We start from the raw sequence: 18,308 nt of genomic DNA on the forward strand, positions 1-18,308 counted from the left end.
TCTAGAAAGTTCCCTCCAGGTACAGTATGTGAAGAATAGGCTTCAGTTTGAAGAGTGAAGCAAAATAAGAGTAAGAAACCAAGATACAGACGGAGACTGTAGACAGTGCACACCTACTCACCCACACACACATACACAGAGGCATAGGCACTGATATAGGCACAGTCACACACAACTGAAGATACCCTTTTCCCAGGTTATGACCGAATGTCCCTAAGGTTGAAAGTTTTGTCAGTCTGTAAAATAAATGTGAAATGAACTCTGAAAAGTATTGTGTTTTACCTTTTCCAGATGTCTGATTTGTATAGAATGCTAAGGACCTGCCATCTCTGCAGCTATTCTCCCAACACCCTGTTGTAAGGCAAGGCAAATGGCAAACTAGGCATTCAAACTAGAATTAGACAAGTAATTACAACACAGTTATGTCAGGGACTGGGAGTGGAGGGAGAGGAGTGGGAGAGGGAAAATATCACAGTTGTCACTATGATTTTCAAGACTTTCAACTCCTCCAGAATGTGAATGAACAGAGAAAGAGAAAACTGGGGTTTGTTGAATGAATGAAGACCTGAATTGAATTGCTGTGAAGTAGCCGTATGGTTTGAATAACTCAGGAGCCTCTCTGCTCTCTAATCTGTAAGTGGGAGAGTTAGACTAAATGGACTCCTACAGTTTAGTGCTGCATGCATTTGGTTGGGGAAGTGCAGGTATGATGCCCTCAAAGAACGGCTCTCTATCTGGGCATGTGGCTCTCCGTCTTTTATTGTTCTTGCCTCCCAGGTAGGTAAGTCAGCAGTTCTAAAACTTGTAAGACCACTATTTTCTACCCTCCTGTCTTTGGGGGATGGTCTGTTCTCCCACAGCTCAGATTTTTTCTTTTAGTCTTGATGAGTTATGAGTCTGCCAGGAATTCCTTAGTGCTGCTACTGGTGCACTAGACAGAAGACAGCACTCGCGCGCGCGCGCACACACACACACACACACACACACACACACACACACACACACACACAAACACACACACACACACAATGGATGTCACAAGCATGCCTGCTTACTTACAAGTCTGTCACTCTCTCTAAAGCCATACACACAACCCATAGAGCACTCATTTGCAGGGGGCTTCTTTCTCTCAGAGACACGGTACTGATACGCTCTAGTGACATCCCATTTGAGAATATACTTCCTGGGGGTCCAGCTTCTAAATTACTCTCCATTCAATCTGACAAGTATTTATTGAGTGCCTACTGTGTGCCTAGCACTCAGCAAGATTCTCCAGGGACTGCTGGGGTGTCTAAACAATACAGCCTAATCCTGCCTCAGCAGGGACTGAACATTATTGCAATGGCTTTGTTTGGAAGGAAGGGCTGGGCTGAGGTTACAGCTTGCAGACTTCATTCAAGTCCCTTGGCTTGGAAAAGAGGCTGGATTTTCAACAAAAGTGAGGAGTGGAAATCACTCTAAAGCTTTAATTCTATGCATAGTTTCATTTGAACCTTGAAGTTACCTTGTGTACATCCGAGGGTACAATTCATTGCTTACCTTCTTCAGAAGGTTCCTCTTCAGAGAGTCTCAGCATTTCTAAAATGTTATTAAAGCCATAATCTGTCACTTTTAGTACAAAACGTCCGTCTACCACACAGTTCCGAGACTTTAGCCTCCCATGAATAAATTCTCTGTGGTGTAAGTATTTCATTCCCTGCAGATGATACAATAAAACTTATTTAGACACTCACTATTTGATGCTTTTAGGGCCAATTTCTGAGGTCGTTAATGGCATTGGCAATTATGACCAGAATTCAAGCTTTTTCTCTTATTTGTAGGCAAAGGCAAAGTAAACCTTTGACAAATGTTTAGGTCCATTCTAGCTCTAAAATGTTTGGCTTTGATTAAGAATCATAGCTTGCATTTATTTAGAAGTAAGTGCTACTAGGAGATCTATTGACATCTCAAGCACAAGATGGATCCATTCGCATGTAATTGCCAGGAACTGGGAGATTCTGATTTTGCAAAGCAGATCTAATGTATCTTTCATCCATTACCAGCAAAAGTGGGAACTTGGTGTGACTTTGCAGGTTGGCAATTCAACAGGAGCTGCAATTTTTTTAAAATATGTATACTATAGGCTTCTAATTCTTCAGAAAAAGCATGTATGCTTACTTATATACAAACAGAGCAAGAAGAGTGCAAACAGAAGTTTTGATTTTTTATATGGTATACAATTGGAAATAAACTAAATTATCAGTAAGGGAAAGATTTATCATACATTCTTTTTTTTTTCTGGGGCTGGGGACCGAACCCAGGACCTTGCGCTTCCTAGGTAAGCGCTCTACCACTGAGCCAAATCCCCAACCCCTAATCATACATTCTTAACTGAACATTCTGCAATACTAATAAGGTCAATCCATGTGTACTGATATTGATATAACTACAAACCAAATAGTAAGGACCAAATTGTGACTCTCCAAGTTATGTGATGGCATGTGTATTCAAAACAAATAAAATAGTTATACTAGAATGTAAATAGGCATGGAATGTATTTCAAATCTAGTTTCCAAATTGTTAGCTTTAGCTTAACTTAGTGTAGAGGTGATGAAAGATGAGGGTTGGATAAATGTCAATATTTCCCCACATATATTTATAGCACTTGATTTCAAATGTTAATTAAATGTACTAATTTTAAATGAAAGAATAGCTAAATGAAGAAGAAAGCTAGGTATTTCTGCTCTCTAGGGTTGCTTGAGGGCCTTTACATGAATTTAAATGTGATGCGTGTGAACTTTCCACCAGATGGGTTTAATCCTTCTGCATATCTGTATTTTAGTGAAGTCATCTCAGAATTGTTGATACCAAGTGTCCTTTTAGTGAGCTATTTCTGCTTTGAAACTTGATACCCCTTTGTAGTCCCATGATTTCCATGTTGTCCTCTCAGAGCCCCTATAGTCTCTATATTACTTGCAAACCAAGTCTACAATAGGCAGGATTTTCTCCAGGTTAGCTAGTGCTTGACTATTACTCATATAGGCCTGGGCTAGATGTTGCAAAATAAAGACTGCCTCAGGTAGTCTCTCTGGGGCTCTCTGTGTTGGGGATTTGATTGTGGCCATCTTACAAAGTGAGGATGAGATAATATCTTCCCCTTCTGTACCTCCTTGAAAATGTTTAAGTCGCTTTTCAAAACTCAAGGCTGTGATTAATGTGTACATAGCTCAACAAGTAATCAATAATTCAAACCAATTCCATTAAAATGCACATACACAGAGCTTTATATTATCTTGGAGAGTTCATTGTCTCTATAGAAGCTCATCCATGGACCTTTCCATAAATATCCATTGTAATGTCCATGGCACACACAATGAAGGTGCTACCTTATATGATCAGTGTCTTTCTCAGAGGCAAAGTTCCACATCCATATAGACATGCAAAGTCTCATCGTCTACTTCTAGACCGTGACACCTTTTAGAAAATGAAACCAAGCAGCTGCTTTTACACAACACAGAAGATTCTAGGAATGGCCACTTCCCTATAGCTACAAAGCAAAGAACTGGAAGGTGGTTAAAAGTAGAAGAGAGCTTGATGTTAAACATGAGAAGAGAGGGAAATCTGGACCCCAAGTTGAGAAGGAACATGTGCAGTTATATTCTGTATCAATACCCTAAAACACATGTAGACAAAAGGGTGATAAAAGGGTGGAGACTCAGGACTTGAGAGACAAGGAGAGTAGGTGAAGTAATCACAACAGCCCATAGGAAAGAACACTCCTCAGTATTTTAAATTCCTAACCTAAAAAGAATAGACTAAAAACAACAGTCAAAATCTTTGTCAGTTTCAAATCTATGAGGAGAATCCAAGACTCCTTTATGTTTGCCATTAACCTTGATGAGGTCAAGCAGCAGTGATGATTTGAACATCCAATCAAGTTTCACATCGTCTTGTGTAAGTATGTCTTCTAGGCTCCTTCGAGAACAAAATTCTGACACGATGGCAAACATCCCCGAATCATAGAAGAAGCCCAATAAAGGGTTGACATTTTCATGCCGCAGGTCCTTCATCTGCAAAGAAGACAGAGACCAATCACAGCTGTCTTGTTTTGGCTGCTGCTCCTTACTGTTCACGGTACTGCACAAAAGGTACAATAAGGATATGCAAAATGTCACGATTAAGACAACTGCTGTTTTATGTGAACTGTAAAGAAATAAATAAAATGTATGAGAAAAGAATAAATACAATGCAGCCACTTGTCCTAGAAGATCTCATACTCAGTGGAAAGTAGCGGGTAAGTGATCTGAAAATTATATTTATCACGTAATGTGTTTTCAATTAGACCATGAAATGCCGAGTGAGCTCAGAGATTAAATATCTCATCTTGACAGTCAGTGGGGGAGCCAGGTATCAAAGGAAGCTTTCCTAAGAACTGATAAGTAGAACACTGAAGAACATAAAAGAGTTGGCCAGTGGATCTGATGGAGGAATACTTCTGAGTTGAGAAAATTGCAACAGGTTTAGTCTTCCCAGACTACAGTTGCAGTGGGGAGGATATGAAATATCAAGCTATAGACATAGACAGGAACCAAAAGTCATGGAGTGAATATCATAATTTCAGTATCGTATGTGACATATAATCTCATAGAGAGCCCTGGTATGAAATATAAATAACTATAATCTATTAATATTTCAATCACATAGATTGTCTTAAGTTAGAGTTTCCATTGTTGTGAAGAGACACCATGATCAAGGCAACCATCATAAAAGACATTTAATTGGAGCAGGCTTATAGGTTCAAAGGTTCAGTCCATTGTCATCAAGGCAGAAAGAATGACAATGTTAAAGCAGGCATAGTTCTGGAAGTGCCAAGAGTTCTATATCTTGATCCAAAAGCAGCCAGAGAAGACTCCCAAAGCCCACTCTCATGATGACACTCTTCCTCCAACAAGGCCCCACCTCCTAATAGAGCTACTCGCTGGGCCAAGCATATTAAAGCTACCAGATATACTGAACATTTATACAGTATTTTTCTTTTCACTCCCAAAACAATACTTTTATGCACACAAAATTTAAATTGTAATGGCCACAAGATAAATAAGACATAATTTAAAGATGGTAGGATGTACACAAGTGGGATACAAAGTATTTTTCTCTTTTATGTAAAAGATTTGGGTATTGTGGATTTTGGTATCTGAAGGGTTCCTGAAACCAATTCCATGAATATAATAAATACAACATACTGGCCATACTTTGTTTTATATATATGTGAGTGTGCACACACTCATGTATACACAGGCTTAGAATAATAGCAACACTGAAGGACTAGGAACAGGTTAGATCTCAGATGTATATTGGAGCTACAAATCACATGCCATGATATGGGAAGTGAAAAAAGACTTCAAAGATTATCATATGGAGTATGGAGAAGCTGCAATCCATTTACTGGTATAGATAATACCGTTAAGACCTTCAATGAGATAGTCTGAGCTACACTATGTTAACCCTTATAGGAGTGAGAACTATGGACTATCTCATTTGCCTATTAAGCATAAAGACCTGACCCTTCGCAATTATTAGTCCACTTCAACCTAAACCAATTAAAGAAGACATGAAATCTCAGCTTACATATAATAAATTAAGCACCTTCTTCTAAGATTTCATTCTTTTATTAACCAAACAACCAAAACTACTGGTCTCTGGAACTGTGTTCCAGAAATAATAAAAACTGATTAGGAAAATAACTCACATCCCCTTTCCTCTATTGAAGCTAAGCATAGCAATATTATTGATGTCTAATCAATAGAATAGAAGAGAAGGGATATGCCCCCATTTCTAGGTTAAGGCTTTTAACCTAGAAGCAAATAATCTCAGTTGCATATTATTTTCCAATTCCATGGTTAAATATACATGTTTACAAGATCATAAGAGATAGCAGAGCCATAATATCGCTATAGCCTGGGTTTTTAAACCACCGCATTAAAGGAGGATCACCTGCCAATCAAGAATAACCATCTTTTGTTATTGTTTGAAAATGTTTGCAGCGTTTAACACAGTAAATGGTCCCAGTGTGGTGGCATATGCTTTTAATGTCAGCACTCAGTAGGCAAGGCAGGAAGATCTCTGTGAGTTCAAGGCTACATAGTAACCTTCAGGCCAGCGGAGGCAACATAATGAAAACCTGTCCCAGAAACAAAACATATGAAGACTGGAGTTACAGCAGAATGAATGACCACATACATGTTTTCTGGGTTCAATCTCCAGGAAAAAAATGGCATTAAATATTTGGGAGAATAACGGCATCTTTCAGATCTACATCTCTGCCTGGACTTTACAACCACCCATCCTCAGCTGCAAACATGAGAGAAGGTCCTGTTTTGAAATTATATAAATACCTACATGCAAGCATGTCCTACGGAGATTCCAAATATGATGGAGAGAAAGTCTGAAACGCACTCACAAGGTGAATGTTTACTAGGTAGACATATATTATTCCTCTACCACGATGCTTACTTAGCAGTTTAACATCAAAATTTCAATGTGTCTTATATCAGGATCTTTGGTATTCACCTCTCTAATATAATATTCTTAAGCCTTCAACTCGCAGAAATACCTGCTTCTGGGTCAAATACATAACCTTAAATACTTCTTTGGCCAATTAAAAAGCATGCTGAAATATGGCAACATCAGAGATAAGCCCATCCCCCTTTTCCCATACTAGGTATTATTAAACTATCCATTGATGCATATTGCAGCAGCAAGATTTCTTTTTCTACCTCAATTGCCTAATTGGCTACACATGTCTGTCTGTTTCTAGCACATTATTTTGTTTTGATAATCGTATAAAGTATTGTTTATATTACCATACTGCTCTACCTACTGCCTACTACCCAAAAGTGAATAGTCATATCGAATATATTATTTAGGTACTGGAAATGGAATTTTTCAGGATTATTTTTTCCCTTATTTTAATTTTTAATCCTGTATATCTGTGCATGCTTTTGTCTGTGCTCATGCATGCATGCATGCACACACATGTATATGTGAATGCAGGTCACCTCAGACACATTAGGTCCAATGGAGCTTTAGTTTCAGGTGGTTGTGGGAATCGAAATTGAATTCTCTCAGAAAGCACAGTGTGCTCCTAACTTCTTAGCCATGTTGCCTGCCCCTATATTAGAACTTTTATGATGTAATAGAGCCAACCCAAATACTGCAAGAGCCAGAGGACTTTTTGAACTTTTAAAAAGGTATATATTTTTATTTATGTATCTGTATGTATATAAGAATGTATGACACATATGTGTGGTCCCATAAAAGCCAGAATAAATACTGTATCCAGCAAAACTCTCAATTAACATTGATGGAGAAACCAAGATATTCCATGACAAAACCAAATTTACACAATATCTTTCTACAAATCCAGCACTACAAGGTAAAGCCCAACATAAGGAGGCAAGCTATACCCTAGAAGAAGCAAGAAACTAATCGTCTTGGCAACAAAACAAAGAGAATGAAAGCACACAAACATAACCTCACATCCAAATATGAATATAAAGGGAAACAATAATCACTATTCCTTAATATCTCTCAATATCAATGGCCTCAACTCCCCAATAAAAAGATCATAGATTAACAAACTGGATACGCAACGAGGACCTTGCATTCTGCTGCCTACAGGAAACACAGCTCAGAGACAAAGACAGACACTACCTCAGAGTGAAAGGCTGGAAAACAACTTTCCAAGCAAATGGTCAGAAGAAGCAAGCTGGAGTAGCCATTCTAATATCAAATAAAATCAATTTCCAGCTAAAAGTCATCAAAAAAGATAAGGAAGGACACTTCATATTCATCAAAGGAAAAATCCACCAAGATGAACTCTCAATCCTAAATATCTATGCCCCAAATACAAGGGCACCTACATACGTAAAAGAAACCTTACTAAAGCTCAAAGCACACATTGCACCTCACACAATAATAGTGGGAGATTTCAACACCCCACTCTCATCAATGGACAGATCATGGAAACAGAAATTAAACAGTGATGTCGACAGACTAAGAGAAGTCATGAGCCAAATGGACTTAACGGATATTTATAGAACATTCTATCCTAAAGCAAAAGGATATACCTTCTTCTCAGCTCCTCATGGTACTTTCTCCAAAATTGACCATATAATTGGTCAAAAAACGGGCCTCAACAGGTACAGAAAGATAGAAATAATCCCATGCGTGCTATCGGACCACCACGGCCTAAAACTGGTCTTCAATAACAATAAGGGAAGAATGCCCACATATACGTGGAAATTGAACAATGCTCTACTCAATGATAACCTGGTCAAGGAAGAAATAAAGAAAGAAATTAAAAACTTTTTAGAATTTAATGAAAATGAAGATACAACATACTCAAACTTATGGGACACAATGAAAGCTGTGCTAAGAGGAAAACTCATAGCGCTGAGTGCCTGCAGAAAGAAACAGGAAAGAGCATATGTCAGCAGCTTGACAGCACACCTAAAAGCTCTAGAACAAAAAGAAGCAAATACACCCAGGAGGAGTAGAAGGCAGGAAATAATCAAACTCAGAGCTGAAATCAACCAAGTAGAAACAAAAAGGACCATAGAAAGAATCAACAGAACCAAAAGTTGGTTCTTTGAGAAAATCAACAAGATAGATAAACCCTTAGCCAGACTAACGAGAGGACACAGAGAGTGCGTCCAAATTAACAAAATCAGAAATGAAAAGGGAGACATAACTACAGATTCAGAGGAAATTCAAAAAATAATCAGATCTTACTATAAAAACCTATATTCAACAAAATTTGAAAATCTTCAGGAAATGGACAATTTCCTAGACAGATACCAGGTATCGAAGTTAAATCAGGAACAGATAAACCAGTTAAACAACTCCATAACTCCTAAGGAAATAGAAGCAGTCATTAAAGGTCTCCCAACCAAAAAGAGCCCAGGTCCAGACGGGTTTAGTGCAGAATTCTATCAAACCTTCATAGAAGACCTCATACCAATATTATCCAAACTATTCCACAAAATTGAAACAGATGGAGCCCTACCAAATTCCTTCTACGAAGCCACAATTACTCTTATACCTAAACCACACAAAGACACAACAAAGAAAGAGAACTTCAGACCAATTTCCCTTATGAATATCGACGCAAAAATACTCAATAAAATTCTGGCAAACCGAATTCAAGAGCACATCAAAACAATCATCCACCATGATCAAGTAGGCTTCATCCCAGGCATGCAGGGATGGTTTAATATACGGAAAACCATCAACGTGATCCATTATATAAACAAACTGAAAGAACAGAACCACATGATCATTTCATTAGATGCTGAGAAAGCATTTGACAAAATTCAACACCCCTTCATGATAAAAGTCCTGGAAAGAATAGGAATTCAAGGCCCATACCTAAACATAGTAAAAGCCATATACAGCAAACCAGTTGCTAACATTAAACTAAATGGAGAGAAACTTGAAGCAATCCCACTAAAATCAGGGACTAGACAAGGCTGCCCACTCTCTCCCTACTTATTCAATATAGTTCTTGAAGTTCTAGTCAGAGCAATCAGACAACAAAAGGAGATCAAAGGGATACAGATCAGAAAAGAAGAGGTCAAAATATCACTATTTGCAGATGACATGATAGTATATTTAAGTGATCCCAAAAGTTCCACCAGAGAACTAGTAAAGCTGATAAACAACTTCAGCAAAGTGGCTGGCTATAAAATTAACTCAAATAAATCAGTTGCCTTCCTCTATACAAAAGAGAAACAAGCCGAGAAAGAAATTAGGGAAACGACACCCTTCATAATAGACCCAAATAATATAAAGTACCTCGGTGTGACTTTAACCAAGCAAGTAAAAGATCTGTACAATAAGAACTTCAAGACACTGAGGAAAGAAATTGAAGAAGACCTCAGAAGATGGAAAGATCTCCCATGCTCATGGATTGGCAGGATTAATATAGTAAAAATGGCCATTTTACCAAAAGCAATCTACAGATTCAATGCAATCCCCATCAAAATACCAATCCAATTCTTCAAAGAGTTAGACAGAACAATTTGCAAATTCATCTGGAATAACAAAAAACCCAGGATAGCTAAAGCTATTCTCAACAATAAAAGGACTTCAGGGGGAATCACTATCCCTGAACTCAAGAAGTATTACAGAGCAATAGTGATAAAAACTGCATGGTATTGGTACAGAGACAGACAGATAGACCAATGGAATAGAATTGAAGACCCAGAAATGAACCCACACACCTATGGTCACTTGATTTTTGACAAAGGAGCCAAAACCATCCAATGGAAAAAAGATAGCATTTTCAGCAAATGGTGCTGGTTCAACTGGAGGGCAACATGTAGAAGAATGCAGATCGATCCATGCTTATCACCCTGTACAAAGCTTAAGTCCAAGTGGATCAAGGACCTCCACATCAAACCAGACACACTCAAACTAATAGAAGAAAAACTAGGGAAGCATCTGGAAGACATGGGCACTGGAAAAAATTTCCTGAACAAAACACCAATGGCTTATGCTCTAAGATCAAGAATCGACAAATGGGATCTCATAAAACTGCAAAGCTTCTGTAAGGCAAAGGACACTGTGGTTAGGACAAAACGGCAACCAACAGATTGGGAAAAGATCTTTACCAACCCTACAACAGATAGAGGCCTTATATCCAAAATATACAAAGAACTCAAGAAGTTAGAGCGCAGGGAAACAAATAACCCTATTAAAAAATGGGGTTCAGAGCTAAACAAAGAATTCACAGCTGAGGAATGCCGAATGGCTGAGAAACACCTAAAGAAATGTTCAACATCTTTAGTCATAAGGGAAATGCAAATCAAAACAACCCTGAGATTTCACCTCACACCAGTGAGAATGGCTAAGATCAAAAACTCAGGTGACAGCAGATGCTGGCGAGGATGTGGAGAAAGAGGAACACTCCTCCATTGTTGGTGGGATTGCAGACTGGTAAAACCATTCTGGAAATCAGTCTGGAGGTTCCTCAGAAAATTGGACATTGAACTGCCTGAGGATCCAGCTATACCTCTCTTGGGCATATACCCAAAAGATGCCTCAACATATAAAAGAGACACGTGCTCCACTATGTTCATCGCAGCCTTATTTATAATAGCCAGAAACTGGAAAGAACCCAGATGCCCTTCAACAGAGGAATGGATACAGAAAATGTGGTACATCTACACAATGGAATATTACTCAGCTATCAAAAACAACGAGTTTATGAAATTCGTAGACAAATGGTTGGAACTGGAAAATATCATCCTGAGTGAGCTAACCCAATCACAGAAAGACATACATGGTATGCACTCATTGATAAGTGGCTATTAGCCCAAATGCTTGAATTACCCTAGATCCCTAGAACAAACGAAACTCAAGACAGATGATCAAAATGTGAATGCTTCACTCCTTCTTTAAATGAGGAAAAAGAATACCCTTGGCAGGGAAGGGAGAGGCAAAGATTAAAACAGAGACTGAAGGAACACCCATTCAGAGCCTGCCCCACATGTGGCCCATACATATACAGCCACCCAATTAGACAAGATGGATGAAGCAAAGAAGTGCAGACCGACAGGAGCCGGATGTAGATCGCTCCTGAGAGACACAGCCAGAATACAGCAAATACAGAGGCGAATGCCAGCAGCAAACCACTGAACTGAGAATAGGTCCCCTATTGAAGGAATCAGAGAAAGAACTGGAAGAGCTTGAAGGGGCTCGAGACCCCTTATGAACAACAATGCCAAGCAACCAGAGCTTCCACGGACTAAGCCACTACCTAAAGACTATACATGGACTGACCCTGGACTCTGACCCCATAGGTAGCAATGAATATCCTAGTAAGAGCACCAGTGGAAGGGGAAGCCCTGGGTCCTGCTAAGTCTGAACCCCCAGTGAACTAGTCTATGGGGGGAGGGCGGCAATGGGGGGAGGGTTGGGAGGGGAACACCCATAAGGAAGGGGAGGGGGGAGGGGGATGTTTGCCCGGAAACCGGGAAAGGGAATAACACTCGAAATGTATATAAGAAATACTCAAGTTAATAAAAAAAAAAAGACAATAAAAAAAAAGCCAGAATAAAGTGGTAGATTCCCCGGAACTGGAGTTACAAAGGATAATGAGCCACCCAATATAGGGACTAGGAACTGAATTAGGGTCCTCTTGAAGAAATGCCATTACTCTGAACTGCCAAGTCATCTCTTCATCCCTGACTTTAAAAATTTTTATACCACTTTTTTTGTTTCCACATCTTTCTAACAGTGTTAGGAATATATCAACTATTAGGAAATATAAAAATCATTACAAATAGTAAATGTGATAATAAATATAAAAGTGTGTTTTATTTTATTGATTTAGTTTCTATAAAATATATAAGCATTTAAAGTAAAATCTGACATGGAGGTAATACACATTCAAACTGTAAAGCAAGGAATATAGACAAGGTAAAAAGAGCAACAAGTTCACAAATTCCCCATATTTTAGGAAAAATGGTATAATATTAACTCTAAGTACATTATGACAAATTAAAAATGTATTCAAGACTTTCTAGAACAATTAATTAAAAAATCCAATAAAGTATACCTAAGATGCAAATATAAAAAGCAAACTGAAGTCCCTCCACATATTTTTAGTCCAAAGGCAAGAAAAATGAACCAAGTAAAACAGAGGAATAAATGAGATGGAGGAGAGATAGCTGATCAAACTTTGAACAATTTCAGTTGGTGCCCCAGTGTACTAAAGACTGTTCTTACCGGCTAGAGGTTGCAGAATAGTGTGGAGAAGGGGCAAAAGGAAACAAATGCATGTTCCTTGACAGAAGTGAATATTAAAACCCAAAAGATGTTACAGTAACATGATAGGAAAATAGACTACACAAAATCAAATCAGAAAAATAAGTATTCCCAGAGCTAAAAGTGAATGTTTTATAATAATAAAAGACCTTGCTATCATAAATGTGCATGTGTAGCTGTGTCCTGGAGCTGAGGAAACAAATTTTACAGAATTCTTTCATTACATAGGTAGGTAAAAATAGAAAAAAACACTCATAATGAAAGTATTTACAAAACCACAATCAGAAAATACTTAAAATTGGTTATTTTTCACATAGACATGCAAAGTATTTACTAGTACACTAACTTGTATACCTATAACATTAGAACATCAAAGAATGCAAAGAAAAATCATGGAATTAATAAATAGGGAAATTTTAATAGTAAGTGAAAACCATATTGACAAGAGTATGGTAAAGATACATAAGATAAAGAATGATCCTATCAATAAATATGGCAAAAAAAAAAATCTCTAAAGTATCATCCAGAAGTTCTTGACAGTGTTCAATGAACAAGTGGAATTTATCCCAGCTATATTAAAGTTTATCCAATACTTATTTTAAAACAATGTAAATTACTATATTAACCGAATAAAGACATAAACAATAGCCATATCAAAAGGTAAAAAAATGGTTTTGAGAAACTTGCATGATAAAAATTCATACACACACACATATGTGTGTGTGTGTGTGAGAGAGAGAGAGAGACAGAGACAGAGACACAGAGACAGAGAAAGAAACAGAGAGACAGAGAGAGAGAGAGATTTACAGTTAACATGAACTGTATTAAATCCTTTTATTTTAAAACCAGAAATATGGCAAAGATGTTGACCTCCCTAACCAATTGGAAAGCTTTTTATGCATGCATAATGATTGAAGAATAAAATGTAAATAATAGGGAAGAAGGGAAGGATCTTTCTTATAATAAATGTCAACCAATAAGTACAGAAAATTTTAATCTTACAAAATTATCAACTAGTAAGTAAAATACTGAATAAGACTGGGCTATACAAAAATCAAAAAGACCCAAGCATGATGTCTCACACCTTTAATCTCAGTTCTTAGAAGGCTAAGGTAGGATTATTGCTATGATTTGAGGGCCAGCCTGTACTACAAAGTGAGCTACAGGCCAACGTTTTTTACAGAGTGAGATCCTAGCTCATAAATCCAAGCAAACGATCTCTATGATTCAAACTGTGTAAAAACTTATGTATTAATTACTGTGAGGAAAAGTAACTCGTTGGCAAGGAAACCATGTAGCTCAACAAAATACTCCAAGTTAATATCACCAGCGAGAAATTGTGTGCCTTTTGGATAAAGTGCACAGAAGAAGACTACATCACTCCTCAAATGATCGGACTAAAGATGCATAAAGCAAACCATAAGAAGATTAGGCAAAACCAGGTGGAGGGTTGATCTACCAGTAACTGGCCAGAATTCTTTAAAAATAATAAGGTGAAAAGTAGAGAACTCTTAGAAGCTCTCGTATTAACAGACCCCAAAAAGACATATAGGAAACTACAATATGAGAACAGAGAGTGTAAACTGACATCAGAAAAAATTGCTTTATAATTGTTTTCTATCACTGTAGCCCAAGTAAACTGAGCAAACGGTAAGCAAGTGCCAATCTGAGCAGAGTCCACAAAAGTCCCCGAAAGATTCAGGAGGGTTCGTCCATAAAATTGAATTATGCCAAAATTAAAAGTCAACACACACAAACACACACACACACACACACACACACACATACACACACACATGCACGCACACACACACACACAGGAAAAAATGGTGTAATGCACAACTCCTACTTTGGCTCATCTGTTTATTCACACTCTTGTATTTTGTCAACTTCCCCCAGTTTGAGCCACTTTGTCTTTTTATTTTGAATATAGATTTGGGGAGGTTAGCCTCTCAGGTTATAAAATCACTGAGAAATGGACTGTTTCAGCTGCCTTGGTCCTCTCGAATTTATCTCCAATTATTTTCCCTTCAGCTCCAGGCACCAAAATCCTATGTAACAGAAATACCATATCATGATATTTCATCTGAAACTTTAGGACACACCTTGTTCCCCACAGGTCATACCCCTTGTTTCCTTTCTTTTCTCACTTGCACTTGGTCTGCATACAGCCGGTCCTCATTCAGATTTGTTGGAACGATTTGCCTGCTTTGCAAATGTGGATAAATTTACTATTACTAGTGTTTGAAAGAACCAAAGACAATATCCACAAATCTTTTATAGACTCCAATCCAAGTTCAAGGAGGAGACAAGAATTTAAATGGCTTAAAAGAGATAATGCCTGACTTATTTATAGGCTGCTTTCTTAAGTAAACCATCCAAGGACACTTTGAACATAGCTAGTGGAGTTAGGAAAATAACCATATTCTAAACAATAATTAGCAGGTGAGTCTTCAAGGTCTGAAAAAATGGGCTTGTGAATGATTATGGTATGCTTAGTTGATAATTACCTTAATAGGCATCATTTTATAAAGAAGTTATAAGCCAGGAATTTGCAAGAAGTATTGTATATATTGTCTCTTAATTCTCTTCCCAGCATAGAAGGGAACGTAGTAAACAGACATTTTGCAAACAGAAACGTGAAGGCTCGGGGCTCAAGTTAAGGAAGCTCCTTCTTTGATTCAGAGTAAGTGTCTTTCATTTTCATGACTTTGCCACTGTGTCACAGGATTGTACCAATCTCACAATAACAACTGTGTACTTGCTCTAGGTTTGTAAGACTGTCTCCTACCTACTGGCAGTTCCTGGAAGAAAGAAATTTATTTCAATGGGAATATATATAAATGAGGGGTTCTCATACCATTTCAAACACATCACTTGCACTTGATTTGATAGACTTAATGTCCCCAAAATCTCCAGGAGGGAACTTTTTCAGCCATACCCAGTCACCCTGGAAAGAAAAGGGAAAGAAAGCTGATGAGATGCAGTCGTGAGCAGCCAGAGCAAGGTCTCTCCCACATAAAAGACTAAGAGTAAGAATACCAATAAGAACCGATGTCTTTTTCTCCTTCCCCATCCCCTACCCCATGGAAACTCTGTATTCTAAGTTGAAATGAACTCACGCAAAGAAGTTAAAGTTAAAAGTATCAAAGTACGGCGAGCAGGAAAACAACCCACAGGGATACAGATCCCAGGAAATGCATGGATACCACTCTGAAACGACTTCCTTAACTAACCGCAGAAAGGGTCAGGTCATTTCAGTTATCCATAGCTAAGTGATGTAGCACACAGCTTGCTTCGATTAATGGCGATATCTGTGATTGCAATTTCCACTGCCTTGAGGCGCCTGTAGTAGGAGATGTAAGGCAGGAGATGGAGTACCAGGAAGGTTTGCAGCATTTACCTTGATTCATTCTGCTTTCTTGTGACAGACCATGGGGCTGGAGGTGGGGCCTCTCTCCCACATTAAACCTGAACTGACTGATTTAAATGTAGATTAAACATTTTTTATTTTGATTCATACATGTGCCGCCATAGTAAGAGGTCATCTAGACCCTTTCAAAAGTCTATTCCCAACTTTTCCCATTTGTAATCATTTTATCTTTTTGAGTTTCAATGTCTGTGGGGAGAGTGTGATAATTTGATACATGTGTAAAGATCAAATCTAAGTAATTAGCATTGATTCTTAACTTTTGAAACACAAAACTACATTTTCTATGGTCGCTGTCAATTCAAACTCAATTATTTCATTGTCTTCCTTCGGTTCACTGCAGGCACCTGATAATTTTCTTCTGCATGCATAGCCTCAAGGAGTCATCGGTCATCAAGACCTACTTAGTTCTGTCCAACCAAAAAAAAAAATTAAAAGCAATATAAATAGAGATTCCTTTTTCTCTGTGATAATGGTAATGTCTTACACTGTGCTCCCTGGTTTTCAAAGTGCCTGCACGTCTATTACCTATAGCCTGGAGATTTCATTTCCGGCTGCACCTACTTGTCACCAAGTAGAGATAATAAAGCAGAGAGCTCTGTGCTATCGAATTGTGAAAATAGGAATGTGTAACCTAGGAATATACCCAGCTATCGCAGCTCATCTGGAAAGCTGTCAGAGGCAAAGGGTAATGGTAGCTATAGGCATCTCAGTAACTCCCCCGCACTCTGTTACAAAGCCTCTCCTAGGCAAGGAGTTCAAAGCCCCGTTCAACTAGGAAATGACTCTAGGAGACCTTGCAGAGCTGGACAATCTAGGAGAGGCAAGCTCCTTGCCCATGAAGCTTAGCAAGGCACCGTAGCATTGGTGGTTGGCTGTACCAGAATGGTCAAAGTGTGACCCCGGACCAGCTGCATCAGGGTCAGCTGGGAACTGTTCAGAGGCACCAAATAATTGAGTTCCACAGAACACCTAAGTAATTGTAAGGTGTAGGAAAGGGACCTGCGGTGTGAATGTTATAGACTCTTCTTTGTATCTCTAATCCATGTTCAAGCTTGCAACCTACTGTCCAGCCTTTTCCCTTGCCTTATCTCTACGATGCTCCCTTCATTCACAGCCTTTCCACTGACCTCACACTAAGCCTCTCTTATCAAATTCTGCTCTCAGGCAGAGATCTAAAACTCATTCACAGAAGTCAAGAGGACCTGCCATGAGATTAACAGTTTTATTTTTACAAAGGATTTTATCCTTTACAGCCATCAAAGGTTAAGCCTTAAGCCGATAGAACAAAAGTCTAACTGGAATTCTTCAAAATGAGACAATGGAGAATATACACTGGTGGATGAAAGAGCTTTCTCAGCTTTCTGGCAACTGTCACTTGGCCCTTAGTAACTACCAGCTGCTATGGCACCATAGTGCTAATTAGATAATGATGTTTTCCCTCAGGTGTAAAAAGACCAGGGTAATTTTTTGAGTATATAATTGTGCACTCTGTTTTGGGGCAGCAGCCTAAATGCATGTGCTTTTTACAAGCATGCATGTTCCACACTCGCATTTACTCACACAACACCCTGGTCACGAGGGAGCACATCTCAATGGTAGTGTGTGCATTCTGCATATCACCAAGCTCTCCCTGCCAAGGGAAGCCTCTTTTAGGAGGGGTAGAGTGGTGCTATCAGGGTGGAAGAAAGAAACTTTGCTCTGGGTTCCAAGAAAAACACAACTTAAAGGAATTTCAGAAGTATACTCAAAATAATAACTGAGTAATGTGCATAATGAATAGGTAATTGTGGTGTAGATGGTATAGACAGATGTGAAGCTTGACACCCCACCCAAAACTAGTCTGGGAAACCAGAATGCCTGCATCTCCTTCTGTACAACTCACATTTGAGTTAGAACATGTCAGTGTGAATGTGATGTCCTCATATGGTGTATGTCTGCTCTGACCACCTTGTAGATTATACATGATACCTCCTTAGTGGAGTTTAATCAGAGACATAGGTTGGCCTTCTATTTGGTCTACTCATGCCATGATAGCTAACAATGGGTTTTTCCTGTCAAATTATTA

The 18,308-nt window shown here is 38.5% G+C and overlaps 1 protein-coding gene across 1 annotated transcript in view; it reads right to left on the minus strand.

The window, feature by feature from the left end:
- Gucy2f (guanylate cyclase 2F) overlaps window positions 1-18,308 on the minus strand; it is a 97,823-nt gene that overhangs the window by 28,662 nt on the left and 50,853 nt on the right. The window contains 3 exon segments of the mRNA NM_053831.2: window positions 1,540-1,696; window positions 3,873-4,049; window positions 15,671-15,760. Of these exon segments, the coding sequence (NP_446283.1) occupies window positions 1,540-1,696; window positions 3,873-4,049; window positions 15,671-15,760 (424 nt within the window).

Source organism: Rattus norvegicus, chromosome X (assembly GCF_021556685.1).
Source record: "Rattus norvegicus strain SHRSP/BbbUtx chromosome X, alternate assembly SHRSP_T2T, whole genome shotgun sequence".
In the NCBI taxonomy this organism is placed as follows: domain Eukaryota; kingdom Metazoa; phylum Chordata; class Mammalia; order Rodentia; family Muridae; genus Rattus; species Rattus norvegicus.